The sequence below is a fragment of the Tachyglossus aculeatus genome, chromosome 4 (assembly GCF_015852505.1).
Source record: "Tachyglossus aculeatus isolate mTacAcu1 chromosome 4, mTacAcu1.pri, whole genome shotgun sequence".
In the NCBI taxonomy this organism is placed as follows: Eukaryota; Metazoa; Chordata; class Mammalia; order Monotremata; family Tachyglossidae; genus Tachyglossus; species Tachyglossus aculeatus.
In genome coordinates, this window is record NC_052069.1 from 11,923,890 (window position 1) to 11,947,357 (window position 23,468).

General features: G+C 50.6%; 1 protein-coding gene across 2 annotated transcripts in view; it reads right to left on the reverse strand.

Moving 5' to 3' along the window:
• NSG1 (neuronal vesicle trafficking associated 1) overlaps positions 1–18,550 on the reverse strand; it is a 65,787-nt gene extending 47,237 nt beyond the window's left edge. Inside the window, exons 1-3 of one of the 2 annotated variants that reach the window (XM_038745976.1) lie at positions 18,445–18,550; positions 17,382–17,540; positions 12,049–12,165 (exon numbers count right to left, since the gene is read on the reverse strand). In XM_038745976.1, the coding sequence (XP_038601904.1) occupies positions 12,049–12,165; positions 17,382–17,510 (246 nt within the window). In that variant the 5' untranslated portion in view covers positions 17,511–17,540; positions 18,445–18,550. Of the gene's footprint in view, positions 1–12,048; positions 12,166–17,381; positions 17,568–18,444 lie in introns of both variants that reach the window. The other variant, XM_038745977.1, reaches the window with a different exon arrangement.
• Positions 18,551–23,468: the final 4,918 nt, after the last annotated feature.

Here is a 23,468-nt window from a genome sequence, read left to right on the forward strand (position 1 = left end):
GTCTGCCCACCACCTAAAACTCAACATGTCCAAGACTGAACTCCTTGTCTTCCCTCCCAAAACCTGCCCTCTCCCTGACTTTCCCATCTCTGTTGACGGCACTACCATCCTTCCCGTCTCACAAGCCCGCAACCTTGGTGTCATCCTCGACTCCGCTCTCTCGTTCACCCCTCACATCCAAGCCGTCACCAAAACCTGCCGGTCTCAGCTCCACAACATTGCCAAGATCCGCCCTTTCCTCTCCAACCAAACCGCTACCCTGCTCGTTCAAGCTCTCATCCTATCCCGTCTGGACTACTGCATCAGCCTTCTCTCTGATCTCCCATCCTCGTATCTCTCCCCACTTCAATCCATACTTCATGCTGCTGCCTGGATTGTCTTTGTCCAGAAATGCTCTGGGCATATCACTCCCCTCCTCAAAAATCTCCAGTGGCTACCAATCAATCTGCACATCAGGCAGAAACTCCTCACCCTGGGCTTCAAGGCTATCTCCTCGCCCCCTCCTACCTCACCTCCTTTCTCTCCTTCTCCAGCCCAGCCCGCACCCTCTGCTCCTCTGCCGCTAATCTCCTCACCGTGCCTCCTTCTCACCTGTCCCGCCGTCGACCACCGGCCCACGTCGTCCCCCGGGCCCAGAATGCCCTCCCTCTGCCCATCCGCCAAGCTAGCTCTCTTCCTCCCTTCAAGGCCCTACTGAGAGCTCACCTCCTCCAGGAGGCCTTCCCACACTGAGCCCCTTCCTTCCTCTCCCCCTCGTCCCCCTCTCCATCCCCCACCATCTTACCTCCTTCCCTTCCCCACAGCACCTGTATATATGTATATATGCTCGTACGTATTTATTACTCTACTTATCTATTCATTTTATTTGTGCATATCTATTCTATTTATTTTATTTTGTTAGTATGTTTGGTTTTGTTCTCTGTCTCCCCCTTTTAGACTGAGCCCGGTGAGCCCACTGCTGGGTAGGGACTGTCTCTATATGTTGCCAACTTGTACTTCCCAAGCGCTTAGTACAGTGCTCTGCACACAGTAAGCGCTCAATAAAATTGATTGATTGATTATTGCAAATATTGCACATCTCTGCAAGCATTCTTTTCACTCTTGGAAGTGACGGCAGCAGTTTAGCACGGCAGGTCACACAATCAACATTCAATCAGATGCAGCGTGGCCTAGTAGATACAGCGCAGGCCTGGGAGCCGGCAGGACCTGGGTTCTAGTCCCGGCTCAGCCGCTTGTCTGTTGTGTGATCTTGGGCCAGTCACCTTACTTCTCTGGACCTCATTTAACTCATCTGTAAAATGGGGATGAAGACCATGAGCCCCATATGGGGGGCCCTGTAGGGGCGTCGCGAGGCCTGCCTCTGGGTATGTGTCTGGGTATGTGAGGTAAAAGTTGGGGGCCCTACGGCTGCTAATTTTATTCTATTTATTTTATTTTCGTAATATGTTTTGCTGCCTGTCTCCCCCTTCTAGACTGTGAGCCCGCTGTTGGGTAGGGACCGTCTCTATATGTTGCCAACTTGGACTTCCCAAGCGCTTAGTACAGTGCTCTGCACACAGTAAGCGCTCAATATGATTGAATGAATGAATGACTGAGCCCCCTCCTGCCCCCCGCCTTACCTCCTTCCCCTCCCCACAGCACCTGTATGTTTGTATGTATGTATTACTCTATTTTATTTGTACATATTTATTCTTTTTATTTTATTTTGTTAATATGTTTTGTTTTGTTGTCTGTCTCCCCCTTCTAGACTGTGAGCCCGCTGCTGGGTAAGGACTGTCTATGTTGCCAACTTGGACTTCCCAAGCACTTAGTACAGTGCTCTGCACACAGTAAGCGCTTAATAAATACGATTGAATGAATGAATGAATGAATGAATGGCAGGGCCTCTGTCCTACCCAATTTGCTCGTATAATAATAATAATAATATTTGTTAAGTGCTTACTATGCGCGAAGCACTGTTCTAAGTGCTGGAAGATACAAGGTGATCAGAGAAGCAGCATGGCTCAGTGGAAAGAGCACGGGCTTTGGGGTCAGAGGTCATGGGTACAAATCCTGGCTCCACCAATTGTCGGCTGTGTGACCTTGGGCAAGTCACTTAACTTCTCAGAGCCTCAGTTACCTCATCTGTAAAATGGGGATGAAGACTGTGAGCACCCCGTGGGACAACCTGATCACCTTGTATCCTCCCCATGACTCAGAACAGTGCTTTGCACTTCAACGCTGTCCATCCCCTCGCCCCCTCCTACCTCACCTCCCTTCTCTCCTTCTCCATCCCAGCCCGCACCCTCCGCTCCTCTGCCACCGCTGATCTCCTCACTGTGCCTCGTTCTCACCTGTCCCACTGTCAACCCCCGGCCCACGTCCTCCTCCTGGCCCGGAATGCCCTCCCTCTGCCCATCCGCCAAGCTAGCTCTCTTCCTCCCTTCAAGGCCCTACTGAGATCTCACCTCCTCCAGGAGGCCTTCCCAGTCTGAGCCCCTTCCTTCCTCTCCCCCTCGTCCCCCTCTCCATCTCCCCCATCTTTCCTCCTTCCTTTCCCCACAGCACCTGTATATATGTATGTACATATTTATTACTCTATTTATTTATCTTACTTGTACCTATCTATTCAATTTATTTTATTTTGTTAGTATGTTTGGTTTTGTTCTCTGTCTCCCCCTTCTAGACTGTGAGCCCACTGTTTGGTAGGGACTGTCTCTATATGTTGCCCACTTGTACTTCCCATGCGCTTAGTACAGTGCTCTGCACACAGTAAGTGCTCAATAAATGATTGATTGATTGATAGTAAGTGCTTAATAAATGCCATTGTAATTATTATGATCAGGTTGTCCCACGTGGGAGTCACAGACTTCATCCCCATTTTCCAGATGAGGTAACTGAGGCACAGAGAAGTTAAGTGACCTGCCCAAAGTCACACAGCTGACAATTGGCAGATTGGATTTGAACCCATGACCTCTGACCCCCAAGCCCGTGCTCTTTCCCTTGAGCCACTCTGCTTCTTGTATCCATCCCAGCGCTTAGTACGGTGACTGGCACGCAGTAAGCACTTAATACAATTATTATTATTTTATTATTTGTACTCTCCTGAGCGCTTAATACAGTGCTCTGCACACAGTAAGCGCTCAATTAATGTGATTGATTTAGGGCCCTCTGCCACGGTTTTAATTTTTCAACGCGGTTCCAACTGGGTAGCATCTCAGTGCTTGTTTATTTCCTATGCAAATATCTTCCCGATGAATAAAACCATTATCTTCCTAATTGACGTTAACCTCCTTGGAAGCCCAGACATGAAGCCACTGGATGATTCATCCTGCAATTCCCAGAGGAGACGAAAATCTTTCCCAAACCTCTCCCTGATGCAATAGTTACCGAGCAGCACAGCCTAGCAACCCTGTAGCCATAGGATCCCAGAGCGATACTCAAAAAAATAATATCCAAAAGACAATGCGCTTCCAAGTATGCCATCCAAACGCCTATTAAAATGAAACACCGCAGCGTTCTGCACCCTAACCGTTCAGCCACATAAATTATTCCTTCAGTCATTTAATCGTATTTATTGAGCGCTTACTGTGTGCAGAGCACCGGACTAAGCCCTTGGAAAGTACAGTTCGGCATCAGATAGAGACAATCCCTACCAAGCAGCATAGCTCAGTAGAAAGAGCACGAGCTTGGGAGTTAGAAGTCATGGGTTCAAATCCCCGCTCCATCACTTGTCAGCTGTGTGACTTTGGGCAAGTCACTTAAATTCTCTGCGCCTCAGTTACCTCATCTGTAAAATGGGGATGAAGACTGTGAGCCCCCCGTGGGACAAACTGATCACTTTGTAACCTCCCCAGCGCTTAGAACAGTGCTTTGCACATAGTAAGCGCTTAACAAATACCATCATTATTATTATTAAACAACGGACTCGCAGTCTAGAAGGGGGAGACGGACCCCATTTTGCAGATGAGGGAACTGAGGGGCCGAGGAGTGAATCAGCAGCTACGACACAGGAGAGGGACAAACTAACTGTCGATGAGTTGCTCGAGAACGGAGATTTTATTTCTTCCGCCCACCTCCCAGAGATGGAAGAAAGACAAAACGAAATAACAACAACAAAAAAAAACAACAACAGGAAATCACAGCGAAAGCTGCTGGGAAGCACTACGATCGATCCTGCTCTGGAAGCGGATTCAATCTATACCTCCCGTAAGTGGGTGATGCAAGATTCTCTGAGAGCACCGGGAGAAGAATGTCGTCCTTGATTTAAGTCCTTTGCTGCGATTTTTTATTTTCAAAGAACCCTTTTCATTCCCCAAATTCAGTATGATCCGTGCGACCGAGGGGGGAAAAAAAAAAGAAAAAAATCTCTTGCAGATCAATGCCTGGGCTGAACATTTTTAAACGGATTAGAAATGGAACGAATGTAGGACTCTGGAAAGTGATGGGCTGCAGTTCTGGGAACTGAAACTCTGGTTTCCCCTTCAGCCCTCACTGTAAGAGCTACGTTACCATAGAGACTGTCTCTCACCTCCTGGATAATCTGACAGCATCCGCACTAGTCAAGATGTTCTGGTTAAGACCACCCCAAACCAATCCATAGCATTTATTGAGCACTTTCTGAGTGCTGGGCACCGTACTATTATTATAATTGTAATAATAATTATAATTTATGTATGCTGAGCACCGTAATATTATTATAATATTATAATAGTATTGGTATTAGCCCGGCACTCAGCGTTGGGGTGGATACAAGCAAATCAGGTTGGAGACAGTCTCAATCTCCATCTTCCAGATGAGGAAAATGAGGAGCGGGGAAGTGAGGCGACTTGCCCAAGGTCACACGGCAGACAAGTGGCAGAGCCGGGATTAGAACTCATGACCTTCTGACTCCCGGGCCCGGGCTCTAGCCAGCGAGTACAGTCAAGTTGGCAGACATGTTTCCTGCCCACGAGGAGCTTACAGTCTAGAGGGAGAGGAGGACATAAAATACATTTCCGACGGGGCTACGTATCTTCTAGACTGTGAGCCCGCTGTTGGGTAGGGACCGTCTCTACATGTTGCCAACTTGTACTTCCCAAGCGCTTAGTACAGTGCTCTGCATACAGTAAGCGCTCAATAAATACGATTGAATGAATGAATGAATGAATAAGTGCTGTGGGGCCGGGGGTGGAAATCTGGTGCAGAACATCCATATCACCACAACTTTCCTCCCCACTCCGGGCCTGGGAGTCAGAAGGTCATGGGTTCTAATTCCCACTCTGCCACTCGTCTGCTGTGTGACCGTGGGCAAGTCACTTTGCTTCTCTGGGCCTCAGTTACCTCATCTGGAAAATGGGGAATAAGACTATGAGCCCCACGTGGGACAACTGATTACCTTGTATCTGCCTCAGCTCTTAGAACAATGCCTGGCCCATAGTAAGCGCTCAACAAATACCATATTTTTCTTCTAGACTGTGAACCCACTGTGGGCAGGGATTGTCTCTATTTTTGCTGAATTGTACTTTCCAAGCGTTTAGTACAGCGCTCTGCACATAGCCTAGTGGATAATAACGGCCTACGGATACAGTACCGGTCAGGGAATCAGAAGGACCTGGGTTCTAATCCCAGCTCTACCACTTGTCCGCTTTGTGATCTTGGGCCAGTCACTTCACTTCTCTGGGTCTCAGTTTCCTCATCTAGAAAATGGGAATTAAGACCGTGAGATCCGTGTGGGACAGGGACTGTGTCCAACCCAATTTGCTTGTATCCACCCCACTGCTTAGTACAGTGCCAGGCACATAAGTAAGCACTTAAATATCACAATTATGACTTATCGTAAGGCCTGACTCCGTGACTGCGTGGCAGCGGCTCAAATAGGCGGTAACTGTTGCTCTGCTCTAGACTGTAAGCTCCCTGTGGGCAGGGAATATGTCTTTTCTATTGTTCTACAGTCCTCTCCCAAGCGCTTAGTACAATGCTCTGCACACAGTAAGCACTCAATACAATTGTCTGACTCTGCTATTTCAAATGTCGATAATTTTTATTTCAAAATCCACTCAGCTCTCTATACTTGTTTTCACTGTGTGTTTTCCCTAAAGTGCTGCTGGGGACCTTTTGTTTAGGGATCTTGTTAAGCACTTACTATATACCAGGCACTGTACTAAGCGCTGGGGTAGATTCAAGATAAGCAGGTTGGACACATCCCTGTCCCACACAGGGCAGTGTAAATCGGAGGGAAGAGGATTTAATCCTCATTTTACAGGTGAGGTAACGGAGGCCCGGGGATGTTACGTGACTCACCCAAGGTTACAGAGCATTCATTCATTCATTCAATCGTATTTAATGAGCGCTTACTGTGTGCAGAGCACTGTACTAAGCGCTTGGGAAGTACAATCAATCAATCGTATTTACTTAGCACTTACTGTGTGCACAGCACTGTACTAAGCACTTGGGAAGTACAAGTTGGAAACATATAGAGACGGTCAATCAATCGTATTTATTGAGTGCTTACTATGTGCAGAGCACTGTACTAAGCGCTTGGGAAGTACAAATTGGCAACACATAGAGACAGTCCCTATCCAACAGCGGGCTCACAGTCTAGAAGGGGAGACAGACAACAAAACAAAACATATTAACAAAATAAAATAAATAGAATAAATATGGACAAATAAAATAGGTAAGTGGTGGAGCGGGCATTATTTTTTTTAATTTTTATTATGGCATTTGTTAAGTACTTACTATATGTCAAGCGCTGTTCTAAACGCTGGGGTAGATACAAGTCAGTCAGGTCGGACACAGTCCCTGTCCCACATGAGACTCACAGTCTTAGTAGGAGAGAGAACAGGCGTTAAATCCCCATTTGGCAGATGAGGAATCTGAGGGCCAGAGAAGTGAAGTGACTGGGCCAAGGTCACACAGCAGACAAGTGAGCGAGCTGGCATCAGAACCCAGATCCTCTGCTTTCCAGACCCGGGCTCCTTGTGCACCAGGCCACGCTGCTTCAGGGACATCTGTCGTGTCCAAGTGAATGGCTCTGGGTGGAGCACAACTGTGGATGCTGATGATTATCTTTGTTAGAAGCAGCGTGGTTCAGTGGAAAGAGCCCGGGCTTTGGAGTCAGAGGTCACGGGTTCAAATCCCGGCTGTGTGACTCTGGGCAAGTCACTTCACTTCTCTGCGCCTCGGTGACCTCATCTGTCAAATGGGGATTAAGACCGTGAGCCCCCCGTGGGCCAACCTGATCACCTTGTAACCTCCCCAGCGCTTAAAACGGTGCTTTGCAAATAGCAAGCGCTTAATAAATGCCGTTATTATTAAGCCCTTACAGTACTAAACGCGGGGGTGGATACAAGCAAATCGAGTTGGACGAAGTCCCTGTCCCGCGTGGGGCTCACAGTCTCCATTCCCATTTAACAGATGAGGGAACTGAGGCCCAGAGAAGTAAAAAATAAATAAAATAAATAAGTGATGGCATTTGTTAAAAGCTTACTACGTGCAAAGCACTGTTCTAAGCGCTGGGGAGGATACAAGGTGATCAGGTTGTCCCACGCGAGGCTCACAGTCTTCATCCCCATTTGACAGATGAGGTAACTGAGGCCCAGAGAAGTGAAGTGACTTGCCCAAAGTCACACAGCTGACAAGTTGAGGAGCCGGGATTAGAACCCATGACCTCTGACTCCAAAGCCCGGGCTCTTTCCACTGAGCCATGCTGCTTCCCTGTAGCATGTAGAAGTAGTATGTAGAAGTAAAGGCCTCTGACTCGCGGCCTGGGATCTATCCAATACGCCACGGTGCTCCTCACGGCGCGCACGATGCCGGAAGCGCAATGGTTGGCGCGTAGGGAAAGAGCCATGAGTTCAGTCCTCCCCCTGCTCGTCTCCACGGCGCGCTCAACCCTCCGCTCCCCTGCCGCTGCGCTGGGGACTGGGATTTGCGGCTTGAGAGCCGCGGGGGAAGAGGCCCTGGAGGTCTCGGGAGCATCTCCCGGGGGCTGCCGAGCGGGGCTCCTCACACCCGACCCCTGGGAAGACCCGAGCCTGGAGATGAGGAGCTGAAATAATAATAATAATACTCATAATGGCATTTCTTCATTCATTCATTCATTCATTCAATCGTATTTATTGAGCGCTTACTGTGTGCAAAGCACTGGACTAAAGCGCTTGGGAAGTACAATCAATCAATCGTATTTATTGAGCGCTTACTGTGTGCAAAGCACTGGACTAAAGCGCTTGGGAAGTACAATCAATCAATCGTATTTATTGAGCGCTTACTGTGTGCACAGCACTGGACTAAGCGCTTGGGAAGTACAAGTTGGCAAGATCTAGAGACAGTCCCGACCCAACAGTGGGCTCACAGTCTAAAAACGGGGAGACAGAGAACAAAACCAAAACATACTAACAAAATAAAATAAATAGAATGGATATGTACGAGTACAAGTTGGCAACACACAGAGACGGTCCCTACCCAACAACGGGCTCACAGTCTAGAAGGGGGAGAAGCAGCAGCAGAAGCTTCTGAGCAGAAGTCGCGTGGCTCAGTGGAGAGAGCCCGGGCTTTGGAGTCAGAGGTCATGGGTTCTAATCCCGGCTTCACCAATTGTCAGCTGTGTCACTTTGGGCAAGTCACTTAACTTCTCTGGGCCTCAGTTACCTCATCTGTAAAATGGGGATGAAGACTGTGAGCCTCACGTGGGACAACCTGATCACCTTGTAACCCCCCCAGCGCTTAGAACAGTGCTTTGCACATAGTAAGTGCTTAATAAATGCCATCATTATCATTATTATTATTTGTCAAGCGCTTAATAAATGCCATCATTATTATTATTATTATTTGTTAAGCGCTTACTATGTGCAAAGCACTGTTCTAAGCTCTGGGGGAGATACAAGGTGATCAGGTTGTCCCACATGGGGCTCCCAGTCTTCATCCCCATTTTGCAGATGAGGTAACTGAGGCCCAGAGAAGTTAAGTGACTTGCCCAAAGTCACACAGCTGACAATTGGCGGCGCTGGGATTTGAACCCATGACCTCTGACTCCCAAGCCTGTGCTCTTTCCACTGAGCCACGCTGCTTCTCTGTTTTTGTTAAGCGCTTACTACGTGCCAAGCACTGTTCTAAGCACTGGGGTAGACACAAGCTAATCAGGTTGTCCCACGTGGGACTCACAGTCTTCATCCGCATTTTACAGATGAGCTAACTGATGATGATGGTGGTATTTGTTAAGTGCTTACTATGTGCAAAGCACTGTTCTTAGCGCTGGGGAGGTTACAAAGTGACCAGGTTGCCCTATGGGGGGCTCACAGTCTTAATCCCCGTTTTACAGATGAGGGAACTGAGGCACAGAGAAGTGGAGTACTTGCCCAAGGTCACCCAGCAGACAAAACCCACATCACCTGACTTTTAAGCCCATGCTCTTGCCACTGAGCCATGCCGCTTCTCCAAATGGCAAAGAGTGTGGGGGGCTGGGGGCGAGTGGCCAACTGACCCCCTGCACCTCGGTTGGGCACAAGAGAGAAGCTGGGCTGAGGAAGGCTACTGCGATTGCCGGACAATGCCGGCGATCACGGTGCTATTTGCTAAGTGCCTCCTCTGTGCCAAGCGCTGGGCTGAACGCTGGGGTAGATACGAGACAATCAGGCCAAACACCGTCCCCGTCTCACACGGGGCCCACAGTCTAAGAGGGGGACGACGACAGGGATTGAATCCCCATTTGACAGATAAGGAAATGGAGTCACAGAAAAGTTCAATGACTTGCCCGAGGTCACCCGGCAGACAAGGGGCAGAGGCGGGACTCGAACCCAGGTTCTCTGACTCCCAAGTCTGTGGTCCTTTCACTAGGCTGCGTTATGACGACTAGCTGGGTGGCTAGCTGAAGGGGTGGAGTTGCCAACAGTTCCTACAAAAATCAATCAGTCCATCAACTGCTTTTCTTAAGCATCGCACTTGGTACGGAGAGAACCATACCAATCAATCAATCAATCGTATTTATTGAGCGCTTACTGTGTGTAGAGCACTGTACTAAGCGCTTGTTCCCCCCCACACATAAAGCTGTACAGCACTTGTGTACATATCTGTAATTTATTTATGTCCCTATCCATCTCCCCCCATAGACTGTAAGATCATTGTGTGCAGGGAATGTGTCTGTTTATTGTTGTATTGTACTCTCCCAAGTTGGTAGACACGTCCCCTGCCCACAACGAGCTTCCAATCTACACATCTGACTCTGGCTTCGTTACCTCTTTCACCATGAGTATCCCACACCACCTAGAGTTGAGAAATTCCCAGAATCGTGGAAAGAAGATATCGGGGTGTATAGATGATAATAATAATAATAATAATAATAATAATAATAATAATGGTATTTGTTAAGCACTTGCTATGTGCAAAGCACTGTTCGAAGCGCTGGGGGGATACAAGGTGATCAGATTGTTCCACATGGGACTCACAATCCTAATCCCCATTTTTTACGGATGAGGTAACAGGTACAGAGAAAGTTCAGTGACTTGCCCAAAGCCACACAGCCGATAATAATAATAATAATGCTGGCATTTATTAAGCGCTTACTATGTGCAAAGCACTGTTCTAAGCGCTGGGGAGGTTACAAGGTGATCAAGTTGTCCCACGGGGGCTCACAGTCTTAATTCCCATTTTACAGAGGAGGGAACTGAGGCACAGAGAAGTGAAGTGACTTGCCCAAAGTCACACAGCTGACAATTGGTGGAGCCGGGATTAGAACCCATGACCTCTGAGTCCCAAGCCCAGGCTCTTTCCACTGAGCCACGCTGCTTCTCTAGATACCGTTGGGAGATATAATTCTACATCGTAGAAGAGGACTTGTTGAACAACTATTTGGTGTGGTGCACTGTACTAGGTGCTTGGGAAGTTCCAAACAACAAAATGACGGGTTTCCTGCCTTCAAGGAGCTTACGATTATGATTTGAAGCTATTCGGTCCCTTCCATGCTGCCTTTGTTTGGAGAGCAGGAAGCAAACACACCCACAATGCCTAGGGGAAGCAGCGTGGCTCAGTGGAAAGAGCGCGGGCTTGGGAGTCTGAGGTCATGGGTTCGAATCCCGGCTCCGCCACTTGTCAGCTGTGTGACCTTGGGCAAGCCACTTAACTTCTCTGTGCCTCAGTTACCTCATCTGTAAAATGAGGATGAAGACTGTCTTTTAGACTGTGAGCCCACTGTTGGGTAGGGACTGTCTCTATATGTTGCCAACTTGTACTTCCCAAGCGCTTAGTCCAGTGCTCTGCACACAGTAAGCGCTCAATAAATACAACTGATTGATTGAGCCCCAAGTGGGACAACCTGATCACCTTGCATCCCCCCTAGCGCTTAGAACAGTGCTTTGCACAGAATAAGGGCTTAACAAATACCACCATTATTATCGTTACTATTATTAATGAAATTATAAGCGTACATAATGTAAATAAAGAATTCTTCAAACTTGAGTCTCACAGGATACCCTCTCACCTCTGTCCGCGTGGAGGTAAACTCTAGGAACGATTTTCCCTCTGGTCACTGTTTCCCGCGTTTCATAGGGAAGAATGAATGCTGAGAGCTCACCTCCTCCAGGAGGCCTTCCCAGACTGAGCCCCTTCCTTCCTCTCCCCCTCGTCCCCCTCTCCATCCCCCCCATCTTACCTCCTTCCCTTCCCCACAGCACCTGTATATATGTATATATGTTTGTACATATTTATTACTCTATGTATTTATTTATTTATTTTATTTGTACATATCTATTCTATTTATTTTGTTTTGTTGGTATGTTTGGTTTTGTTCTCTGTCTCCGCCTTTTAGACTGTGAGCCTACTGTTGGGTAGGGACTGTCTCTATATGTTGCCAATTTGTACTTCCCAAGCGCTTAGTACAGTGCTCTGCACATAGTAAGCGCTCAATAAATACGATTGATGATGATGATGATGATGAAGAAGAATAAATGAAACCATCCCAAGGTACTGACCGCCCACTCGGAGAATGCTACAGTTGTTCTACTCGCTTTATCTACCACCTGATCATCTGCCAGACGCCGGCTGACAAAAACAGGGTGCGGGGCTGACGACCCCCGTTCGCGAATCGCCGCTTACCTTAAACCTCTCAGAGACTCCCTCGGCGATGCTGATGGTAAATTCAGCGATTTTGGGAGGACGGAACTTCCCTTTCTTGCGGTCCGGCTCATACTCGGTTTTAGTCTTGACCACCACCTTTCGAAAAAAGCAAGCAGACCAAACAGCATTGACCCGATAAGCCTGGCGAATCCTCAGAAATAAGCCCTCGATTTCTACCAGTGCTGTTTGGCGATTAACTTAACCCCAGAACATGAAGTGGTCCCGATTCGTTCATTTATTCCACTGTATTAAGCGCTTACTGTGCGCAGAGCACTGGACTAAGCGCTTGGGAAAGCGCAATAAAGAGAGACAATCCCTGCCCACGATCAGCTCACAGTCTAGGGAGGGGAGACAGGCATCAGTACAAATAAACAGACATCAATATAAATAAATAAAATTATAGATGGATACCTAAATGCTGTGGGGTGGGAGGGGACAGTGGGGGGAAGAGCCAAGGGAGCAAGTCAGGGCGACGCAGACGGGAGTGGGAGATGAGGAAAAGTGGAGCTTAGTCTGGGAAGGCCTCTCGGAGGAGATGGGCTTTCAGGAAGGCTTTGGGTTGGGGGCAGGGGAGGGAGTGTCTGGCAACGAGCTCTGAGATCCACTCATTTGTTTTTCTAATCGACAGTACTTATTGAGCACTTATTCTGGGCAAAGCACTGCGCTCCACAGTGAATAGATCCTATCTCTGCCCTAGAGAAGCTACAATCTAGCTGGACAGAAAGACACTAAAATAAATTACAGATAGGGGAGAGCAAAATAATTTAAAGAGAGGTATATAAGCGCTTAGTACCGTGCAAGCGCTTAGTAAAGTGCTCTGCACAAAGTAAGCGCTCAATAAATACGATTGATTGATATAAGGGCTACAGGGGGTGCGGAGATGAGAATGATAATAATGGCATTTAAGCGCTTACTATATGCCAGGCACTGTACTAAGCACTGGGGTGGATACATGCAAATCGGGTTGGACCCAGTCCCTGTCCCACGTGGGGCTCACAGTCCCAATCCTCATTTGACAGATGAGGAAACTGAGGCTGGGAGGAGTGACTTGTCCAAGGTCACACGGTAGGCAAGTGGCAGGGGCAGGGCTAGAACCCATGACCTTCCTGGGAGAAGTGACTTGTTCAAGGTCACACGGTAGGCAAGTGGCAGGGGCAGGGCTAGAACCCATGACCTTCCTGGGAGAAGTGACTTGTCCAAGGTCACACGGTAGGCAAGTGGCAGGGCTAGAACCCATGACCTTCCGAGTCCAAGGACCATGCTCTAGCCACTACGCCAAAATCCAAGTGTTTAGAGGGGAGATAGCGTAGGGAGATGAGAGATTAAATCAGGGAAGGCCTCCTGGACACAACATGATTGTAGAAAAATCTTCCACCTACCCAATGCACGTAAGAATTATTTTCCAGCTCTCCAAGAGCGCTTTCTCTAATGCCCTCATGAAATGGAATTAATCCACCCTCCATCTGTATATTCCAAGTATTTTTATGACTTTATCCGATTCGTTTAGGAACTGTCAAAGACCATTATATTTTCAGCGCCAGTCATTACTCCTACCAACGCCACACTGTTACCTTATAACTGCATCGTTAACTTGGATCCGTGAAGGGTGTACTTGAGCCTTTCATAAATTCTTATCCACCGCCATTTGAAAAACAAGAGCCATTTAAGTGGATTGTCAATTACCCTTGAACTAAGGAGGATTCAGAGCAGAACACGAGAGGGCAAGGGAAACAATCGCAGCTTGTGTGCGACCAGATTTGCTTTTCTCCTTATTCTCCCTAAATCTTTATCCTAACCCTGACCGAAAGTTTTCCGTTCTGGAAGCACTGCGGGCTAGTTGGTGGCAAGAGGCCGGACTTGGGAGTCAGAGGACCTGGGTTCCAATCTCAGCTCTGCCAATTGCCCGTGTGACCCTGGGCAAGTCACTTAGCTCCTTCGCATCTTGATCTCTTCATGTGCTTAGTACAGTGCTCTGCACACAGTAAGTGCTCAATAAATACGATGGATGATAAATACGACTGATCAGCGCTTAGAACAGTGCTTTGCACATAGTAAGCGCTTAATAAATGCCATTATTATTATTATTATTATGTGCAAAATGGGGATTCAGTGTCTGTTCTCCCTCCAGGGAAGCAGCACGGGTCTTGGGAGCCAGAGGTCATGGGTTCTAATGGCAGCTCCGCCACTTGTCTGCCGTGTGATCTTGGGCAAGTAACAACTTCTCGGTGGCTCAGTTACCTCATCTGTAAAATGGGGGTTAAGAGCGTGAGCCTCATGTGGGACAGGGACTGTGTCCGACTCGATTAACTTGTGTCGACCCCAGTGCTTAGAACAGCACTGGGCACATAGGAAGCGCTTAAGGAATACCCTAATCCCTCTTAGACTGTGAGCCCCTTGTGAAACAAGGCAGGTGACTGACCCATTTATCTTGCTAGGGTCCAGAACGCCGACTTGTACTTCCCAAGCGCTTAGTACAGTGCTCTGCACACAGTAAGCGCTCAATAAATGCGATTGAATGAACGTTTGCCACAATGCCTTGCACACAGTACGGCCTTAACAAACACTACCATTTTTCACTACTGTAAAAAAATGTGAAGCAGCGTGTCTCAGTGGAAAGAGCCCGGGCTTTGGAGTCAGAGGTCATGGGTTCAAATTCCGGCTCCGCCAACTGTCAGCTGTGTGACTCTGGGCAAGTCACTTAACTTCTCTGTGCCTCAGTTATCTCATCTGTAAAATGGGGATGAGGACTGGGAGCCCCACGTGGGACAACCTATATGTATGTATATATGTTTGTACGTATTTATTACTCTATTTATTTTACTGGTACATATTTATTCTACTTATTTTATTTTGTTAATAGGTTTTGTTTTGTTGTCTGTCTCCCCCTTCTAGACTGTGAGCCCACTGTTGGGTAGGGACCGTCTCTATATGTTGCCAACTTGTACTTCCCAAGAGCTTAGTACAGTGCTCTGCACACAGTGAGCGCTCAATAAATGCGACTGACTGAACATTTGCCACAATACCTTGCACACAGTAAGGCCTTAACAAACACTACCATTTTTCACTATTGTAAAAAATGTGAAGCAGCCTGTATCAGTCAAAAGAGCATGGGCTTTGGAGTCAGAGGTCATGGGTTCAAATTCCGGCTCCGCCAATTGTCAGCTGTGTGACTTTGGGCAAGTTACTTAACTTCTCTGTGCCTCAGTTATCTCATCTGTAAAATGGGGATGAAGACTGAGCCCCACGTGGGACAACCTGATCACCTTGTAACCTCCCCAGCGCTTAGAACAGTGCATTGCACATAGTAAGCGCTTAATAAATGCCATTATTATGATTACTGTAGCTGGGGGCTCCAGGGTCGCTATGCACCTGCTACTCCGAACAAAGCCCATGAGAGCGGCGACCTGCTCCCGGAGTATTTTGCATCTTTCCCCAAACTTAAAACTGAGCTCTTCTCTTTTCCTTTCTTCACAGGAAAAATGGCATCTTCCTCCTCGACCGTTCCTAGTGTTTAGCCTGCTTGTGTGACACAGACCTGCTCGAAACAATTCTGGAAAGGGAAGGGATGAGGCCTGCTACTAGAAGATTTAAAAAGAAAAAAAAAAAGAAATGAAAAAAAGCTTTCGCAAGTATCTGCTCGCCTCAACCCAAGCTAAGGGCGAGAAAGGAGGGGCCGTCTTTGGAACAAAAGGTCCACTGGTTCAGACTTGAGCTTTCCAGCTTCGAAATTAAAAAGACGCAAACACACAGAGATGAGATGCGCTAATTGGTCAGGGCTGATGTTTGGTCACCAGTCAGTAGAGGCCTGTCAGGAGAAGGAGGGTGGGACGGTCTCTTTAAACCTCCCTTTATCCTCCACATTCACAGGGGTAAGAGACCGTTTCAATCATCTCCATCCTCCTCCACGCCACACGCGCTGCCAAAAAATGGTCTTTTAAGACACACCGAGTCTCCCCGTCGAGTACTATCGCCAGATCCGAAATGAGCTCTGAGCCCATGACTGATTGAAATCATTAGGGAAGCGGCTAATGAACCGACAAACACACCCAATATCACCCAAAGTGAAACATCCAAAACGCCGAGAACACAAATGTTCAATTTGGGAAGAAAAAACAAACAAACAAAAAAAATCAAAGCCGCTTTAGGGTCAATAAAATGAGAATCGGTAATACGAACGCTCCACGAGGGAGGGGTTTTCATAGTCGACAGGGGTTTTGAGCATCAACCTGGATCCGAATTCCCTTCCCTTCCAACAAGGATGTTAAGTCCCTGAATCAGGATTCTAGATGGTGTCTAAGGGAAAAAAGTTCAACGCCTAGAAGAAAGGGGCTAGGGGCTTGAGCTGAACGAATTCAGGGGCTCATCGGCTCATCTCTTAGCCGCCCCACAGGAGCCGAAGGCATCCATTCTTATAGCCACAAGGCATTCCAGCCATTTCCACTCCCACCTGAGACAAACCCATCTAAAGGGTCCCATACTTTCATTATTTTCTCCAGCCCACATGTACAAAAAAAAAATAAAAATATTTAAGGCTGCAAATGGAAGTCTAAATTAGATTTTTTTTTTTTAATTCTACAAAGGAACCCCCCCGCCCTCCACTGTCACCCAATTCCTGGGCAGCGCAGGAGGAATTGGTTGGGGAAAGAAGGGGTGCTCACTGACTTCTTTCAGGCCCCTTTTTCCATTATGCTGTGTCTCAAGGGAGGACTCTCTTTCTCCTCACCCGCACCCAGGCGGTTCTGGCCTTTTGTCATTCGCTTTGTGCGCTGCCCGGGGGAGGCCGGAGCACGGGGAGGCCAGTGCCCGGAGACACCACAGTCTGGGGAGACCGGTGGCCTTAGTGGCCGGTAGCCGGGGAAGCCGATGACTGGTGACGTGGCTATCAAGAGAGGCTGGTATCCGTGGAGGCCGGTGTCCGGGGAGGCCGGGGCAAGGGGAATGTGGGGGACCTCTGCCCGTGGAAGCCAGGGACTGGGGACACCACATTCTGGGGAGACTGATGGCCTTGGTGGCCAGTGGGTAGGGACCATCTCTATATGTTGCCAACTTGTACTTCCCAAGTGCTTAGTACAGTGCTCTGCACACAGTAAGTGCTCAATAAATACGATTGATTGAATGAATGAGTGAATGGTGACACGGCCGTCAGGGGAGGCCGGGGGTAGGGGAGGCCAGGAGAATTCAGGGGATCAGTGCCCACGGAAGCCATCGACGGGGGACACCACAGTCCAGGGAGGCCGGTGTCCAGTCGGTCCAGGGCCCGGGACACAGTAGGTGCTTCCCAAGGGCCATAGTTTTATGATTCTTCTTCTTACCTTGTCGGCAGGAGGGAACTGCAGCTGATTGACGTCCAGCGGGGTCATGAGGGGGATGGTGTCGAAGCCATCCTCCACCAGCGGCTGCTTGGGGCCTTTCTGGCTGAAACCGTTCCCCAGCTTCACCATGTTCCCGGACAGAGGGAGCCGGCCAACGACCTAAGGGCGAAGGGCTCTGCCCACCACCTACACACGGGGGGTGCCGACGGGGTGCAGATGGGGTGCGGGGGAGGGGGTCCCCGGGTGGACCCCCGCCCATCCCCGACCCCCGATCCCCTCCCTCCGAGGGGCTTCGGGGGCGGCGCTGGCCGGGCGGATGGGGAGGTCTGGGGGATCTGGGGGAGGTCTGGAGGTCTTGGAGGGGATCTGGGGGCCTAGGAGGATCTGGGGGCCTGAGAGGTCTTGGGGGATCTGGGGGCCTAGGAGGTCTGGGGGTTGGGGGGGCCTGGGGGGGATCTGGGGGCCTGGGGATCTAGGGTTCTGGGGGCCTGGGAGGGATCTGGGGATCAGGGAGGTCTGGGGGGGATCTGCGGGCCTTAGAGGTCTGGGGGGGATCTGGGGGCCTGGGAGGTCTGGGGGGGGATCTGGGACCTGGGAGATCTGGTGGGGGGGGGGGGATCTGGGGATCAGGGAGGTCTGGGGAGATCTGGGGGCCTGGGGGATCTAGGGTTCTGGGGGCCTGGGAGGATCTCGGATCTGGGGGGATGTGGGAGCCTGAGAGGCCTGGGGGGCATCTGGGGGGATCTGGGGGCCTGAGAGGTCTGGGGGGATCTGGGGGCCTGAGAGGTCTGGGGGAATCTGGGGGCCTGGGAGGTCTGGTGGGGGGGGATCTGGGGGCCTAAGAGGTCTGGGGGCCTGGGGGGATCTGGGGCCTGGGAGGGTTGGGGGGGATCTGGGGGGATTTGAGGGCCTAGGAGGGCTGGGGCGAGGGATATGGGGGGCTGTGGAGGCCTGGGGGTTGGGGGCTGCAGCCGGTGGTAGAGCAGGACGCTTGGGGGGCGGTGACCGGCTCCGGCCCCTCCGGGCCCTCCGGCCCCCCGCCCCAGCCGGGGCCCCAACTCACCCAACGACAGCGCCGGGGACCGACCCTGCTGCAGCTCCGCCGCCTGCAGCAACGCCTGCTGCTGCTGCAACGCCTGCACAGGAGGCTGGAGCGGCTGCAGCTGCTGCACCTGGGGCGGGCGGGCGAGGAGAGGGAAAGAGGGAGGGAGGGAGAGAGGGCGAGAGGGAGGGATGGAGGGAGGGAGGGAGGGAGGGAGGGGGCTGCCGGCCCTGCCCGCCTTCGCCCTTCCCAGCGGCGGCTCCCAGCAGGACCAGCTCCGGGCAGGAGGGAGGAGCGGGAGGACGCGGAGGAGGGGGACAGGGACAGGGACAGGGAGGAGGAGGAGGATGAAGGGGAGGGGGCGGAGGAGGAGGAGGAGCGGGTTTCCCGCCCCGGCAATGTCGGAGGCGGAGCTGGAGATGGACGGGGCTTGGGGACGGTCGAGGGCGCACAGCAATCGTCCCTCTCCCTCTCTCTCCCTCCCTTCTTTCTTCCTTTGTCCTTTCGTGGGTCCCCCCGTTCCGGTGACGGTGCCGTGGGAGGGAGGCCCTCCGCCGGGATGGGACGGGACGGGCTGGGGATGGGGCTGCAGAGGGGGCTGGAGAAGGAGCAGGGGCTGCAGCTGCAAAGGCTGCAATAGGGGTAAGGGATGGAGCCGCAGCGGGAGCTGGAGAAGGAGCGGGGGCTGCAGCTAAGGCTGCAATAGGAGCAAGGGATGGAGCTGCAGCGGGGGCTGGAGAAGGAAGAGGAGCTGCAGCAGAGACTGGAGCTGCAGCGGGGGCTGGAGAAGGAGCTGGCGCTGCAGCTAAGACTGCAATAGGGACAAGGGACGGAGCTGCAGCGGGGGCTGGAGAAGGAACAGAGGCTGCATCAGGTGCAAGGGATGCAGCTGCAGCAGGGGCTGGAGAAGGAGCAAGGGCTGCAGCTAAGGCTGCAATAGGGGCAAGGGATGGAGCTGCAGCAGGGGCTGGAGAAGGATCAGGAGCTGCAGCAGAGACTGGAGAAGGATCAGGAGCTGCAGCAGGGGCTGGATCAGGAGCTGCAGCAGGGGCTGGAGCAAGAGCTGCAGCAGGATCAGGGGCTGGAGCAAGAGCTGCAGCAGGATCAGGGGCTGGAGCAGGAGCTGCAGCAGGATCAGGGGCTGGAGCTGCAGCAGGGGCTGGAGAAGGATCAGGAGCTGCAGCAGGGGCTGGAGAAGGATCAGGAGCTGCAGCAGGGGCTGGAGAACAAGCGGGAACTGCAGCAGGGGCTGGAGAAGGAGCGGGGGCTGCAGCTAAGGCTGTAATAGGGGCAAGGGATGGAGCTGCAGTGGGGGCTGGAGAAGAAAAAGGAGCTGCAGCAGAGGCTGCAGCAGGTGTAAGGGATACAGCTGGAGAAGGAGCTGCAGCAGGTGCAAGGGATGCAGCTGGAGAAGGAGCTGCAGCAAAGGCTGCAACAGGGGCAAGGAAGGGGTGCAGCAGGAGCTGGAGAAGGAGCTGCAGGTGGAGCTGCAACAGGGGCAAGGAATGGAGAAACAGCAGGGCTGGAGAGGAGCAGGGGCTGCAGCTGGTGATGATAGATGAGGGGCTGGAGAAGAAGCAGGAGCTACAGGTGGAGTAGGGGCTGCACCTGGTAATCGATGAGGGGCTGCAGCAGGGGCTGGAAAAGGAGGAGGGAAGCTGCGGTCCACACCCTGCCTCTGGCCTGGAATGCTCTCTCTCCTCAAATAATAATAATAATGATGGCATTAATTAAGCACTTACTACATGGAAAGCACTGTTCTAAGCGCTGGGGAGGTTACAAGGTGATCAAGTTGTCCCACAGGGGGCTCACAATCTTCACCCCCATTTTACAGACAAGGTAACTGAGGCCCAGAGAACTGAAATGACTCGCCCAAAGTCACGCAGCTGACAAGTGGCCGAGCTGGGATTTGAACCCATGACCTCTGACTCCAAAGCCCAGGCTCTTTCCACTGAGCCGCGCTGCTTCAGACGATCACTCCTTCCCCCTTCAAAGCCTTACTGAAGGCTCACCTCCTCCAAGAGGCTTTCCCAGACCAAACCCCTACTTTTCCTCAGCTCCGTTTCCCTTCCACATCACCCTGGGTCGCTCCCTTTGCTCACCCCCGGCCCCACGGCACTTATGTGCATGTCATTTTATTTATTTATATAAATGCCTGTTCATTGGTATTGATGTGTTCATTGGTATTGATGGCTGTCTCCTCCCTCCTAGACTGTGAGCTCGTTGTGGGCAGGGATGGTCTCTCTCGATTGCTGTGTCATACTTTCCCAAGCGCTTAGTCCAGTGCTGGGCCCGCAGTAAGCGCTCAGTAAATATGACGGAATACACGAATGACCCCCGGGAAGCAGGCCGGGGGGTCTCGGGTTTGATCGATACACCCTTGGTTGCTGTGAGGGCCTTCGTTCCCAAGCTTCCACCCATGACCCGGGGCTGGAGGGTCGTGGTTCAGGGTATTAAGGGTAAATGCCATCATTATTATTTACTTACTAAGTGTGACTAGGTGCCAGGCACTGTTCTAAACGCTGAAAGTGGGGTGCAGGACCCAGAGAGGCGCTGGTGGGGGGGGACGACACCCACAAGAAGGGGATGGGCTTGTTGGGGGGATCGGAGTGGAGACAGGCGCAAGTGGAAGTGGGGAAGACCGTAATTGCAACTTCCCTGGAGAAGCAGCGTGGCTCAGTGGAAAGAGCCCGGGCTTGGGAGTCAGAGGTCATGGGTTCAAATCACGGCTCCGCCAACTGTCAGCTGTGTGACTTTGGGCAAGTCACTTCACTTGTCTGTGCCTCACTTACCTCACCTGTAAAACGGGGATTAAGACTGTGAGCCCCCCGTGGGACAGGCAAAAACTCTTCACTCTCGGCTTCAAGGCTGTCCATCACCTCGCCCCCTCTTACCTCACCTCCCTTCTGTCCTTCTCCAGCCCAGGCCGCACCCTCCGCTCCTCTGTTGCCACTAACCTCCTCACTGGGCCTCTTTCTCGCCTGTCCCACCATCGACCCCCGGCCCACGTCCTCCCCCTGGCCTGGAATGCCCTCCCACCACACATCCGCCAAGCTAGCTCTCTTCCTCCCTTCGAAGCCCTACTGAGAGCTCACCTCCTCCAGGAGGCCTTCCCAAATTGAGCCCCCTCCTTCCTCTTCCCCTCCCCATCTCCCCCACCCTACCTCCTTCCCCTCCCCACAGCACTTGTATATATGCATATATGTTTGTATGTATTTATTACTCTATTTATTTTATTTGTACATATTTGTGCTATTTATTTTATTTTGTTAATATGTTTTGTTTTGTTGTCTGTCTCCCCCTTCTAGACTGTGAGCCCGCTGTTGAGTAGGGACTGTCTCAATATGTTGCCCACTTGGACTTCCCAAGCGTTTAGTACAGTGCTCTGCACACAGTAAGCGCTCAGTAAATACGATTGAATGAATGAATGGGGAGGGGGCTCCACGAACTCTTGGTAGGAGGTTGGAACTGTCACACCAACGTGGTGAGTCGCCTCTACCCTCTACACGCCTCGCCTCTGTTACAGAGAAGCAGTGTGGCTCAATGGAAACAGCCCGGGCTTTGGAGTCAGAGGTCATGGGTTCAAACCCCAGCTCTGCCAATTGCCAGCTGTGTGGCTTTGGGCAAGTCACAACTTCTCTGGGCCTCAGTTACCTCATCTGGAAAATGGGGACTCATTCATTCATTCAGTAGTATTTATTGAGCGCTCACTGTGTGCACAGCACTGTACTAAGCACTTGGGAAGTGCAAGTTGGCAACATATAGAGATGGTCCCTACCCAACAGCGGGCTCACAGTCTAGAAGGGGGAGACAGGCAACAAAACATATTAACAAAATAAAATAAATAGAATAGTAGATATCGACAAGTAAAATAAATAGAGTAATGAATATGTACAAACATATATACAGGTGCTGTGGGGAGGAGAAGGAGGTAAGGTCGGGGGGAGGTGGAGGAGAGGGAGAGGAAGGAGGGGGCTCAGTCTGGGAAGGCTGTGAGTCCCTCCTGGGACTCACCTAGCGACCAATTCTTCTAGACTGTGAGCCCGCTGTTGGGTAGGGACCATCTCTATATGTTGCCAACTTGTACTTCCCAAGCGCTTAGTACAGTGCTCTGCACACAGTAAGCGCTCAATAAATACGATTGAATGAATGAATGAACCTGATCACCTTGTAACCTCCCCAGCGCTTAGAACAGTGCTTTGCACATAGTAAGTGCTTAACAAATGCTATCATTATTATTATTATTATTATTGTTATTATTATTATTATTATTATTATTATTATTATTACCCAGGGTTGGGGAAGCCTGCTCTGTCGGTCAAAGTCTGGTGCCCAGAGACCAATAGGACCTCCTTGCTGGAGTGAGGAGTATTCTAAGAATTTAACCTCCCCCGGGCCCCTGCAGTGATATAGAAAGGTAGCCCATTTTGGGGGTGGTTTAGTCATCCTGGGTGCTTTTGAACGGTAGCCCATTTTGACGGTGGTTTGATGGTAACCCCGGGTGCAACTTGTACTTCCCAAGTGCTTAGTACAGTGCTCTGCACACAGTAAGCGCTCAATAAATACAATTGAATGAATAAATACGATTGAATGAATGAATGAATGAATGATTTTGAAAGGTAACGCCGGTTTTGAGGCTGTTTGAGAGGTAGCCCTTTTGGCATTATTCAATCAATCAATTGTATTTGAGCACTTACTGTGTGCAGAGCACTGTACTAAGCGCTTGGGAAGTACAAGTTGGCAACATATAGAGACAGTCCCTACCCAACAGTGGGCTCCCAGTCTAAAAGTCGAATAATAATAACAATAATAATAATAATGGCATTTGTTAAGCACTTACTATGTGCAAAGCACTGTTCTAAGCGCTGGGGAGGTTACAAGGTGATCAGGTTGTCCCACGGGGGGCTCACAGTCTTCATCCCCATTTTCCAGATGAGGTACCTGAGGCACAGAGAAGTGAAGTGACTTGCCCAAAGTCACACAGCTGACGGTTGGCAGAGCAGAAATTTGAACCCCTGACCTCTGACTCCAAAGCCCGGGATCTT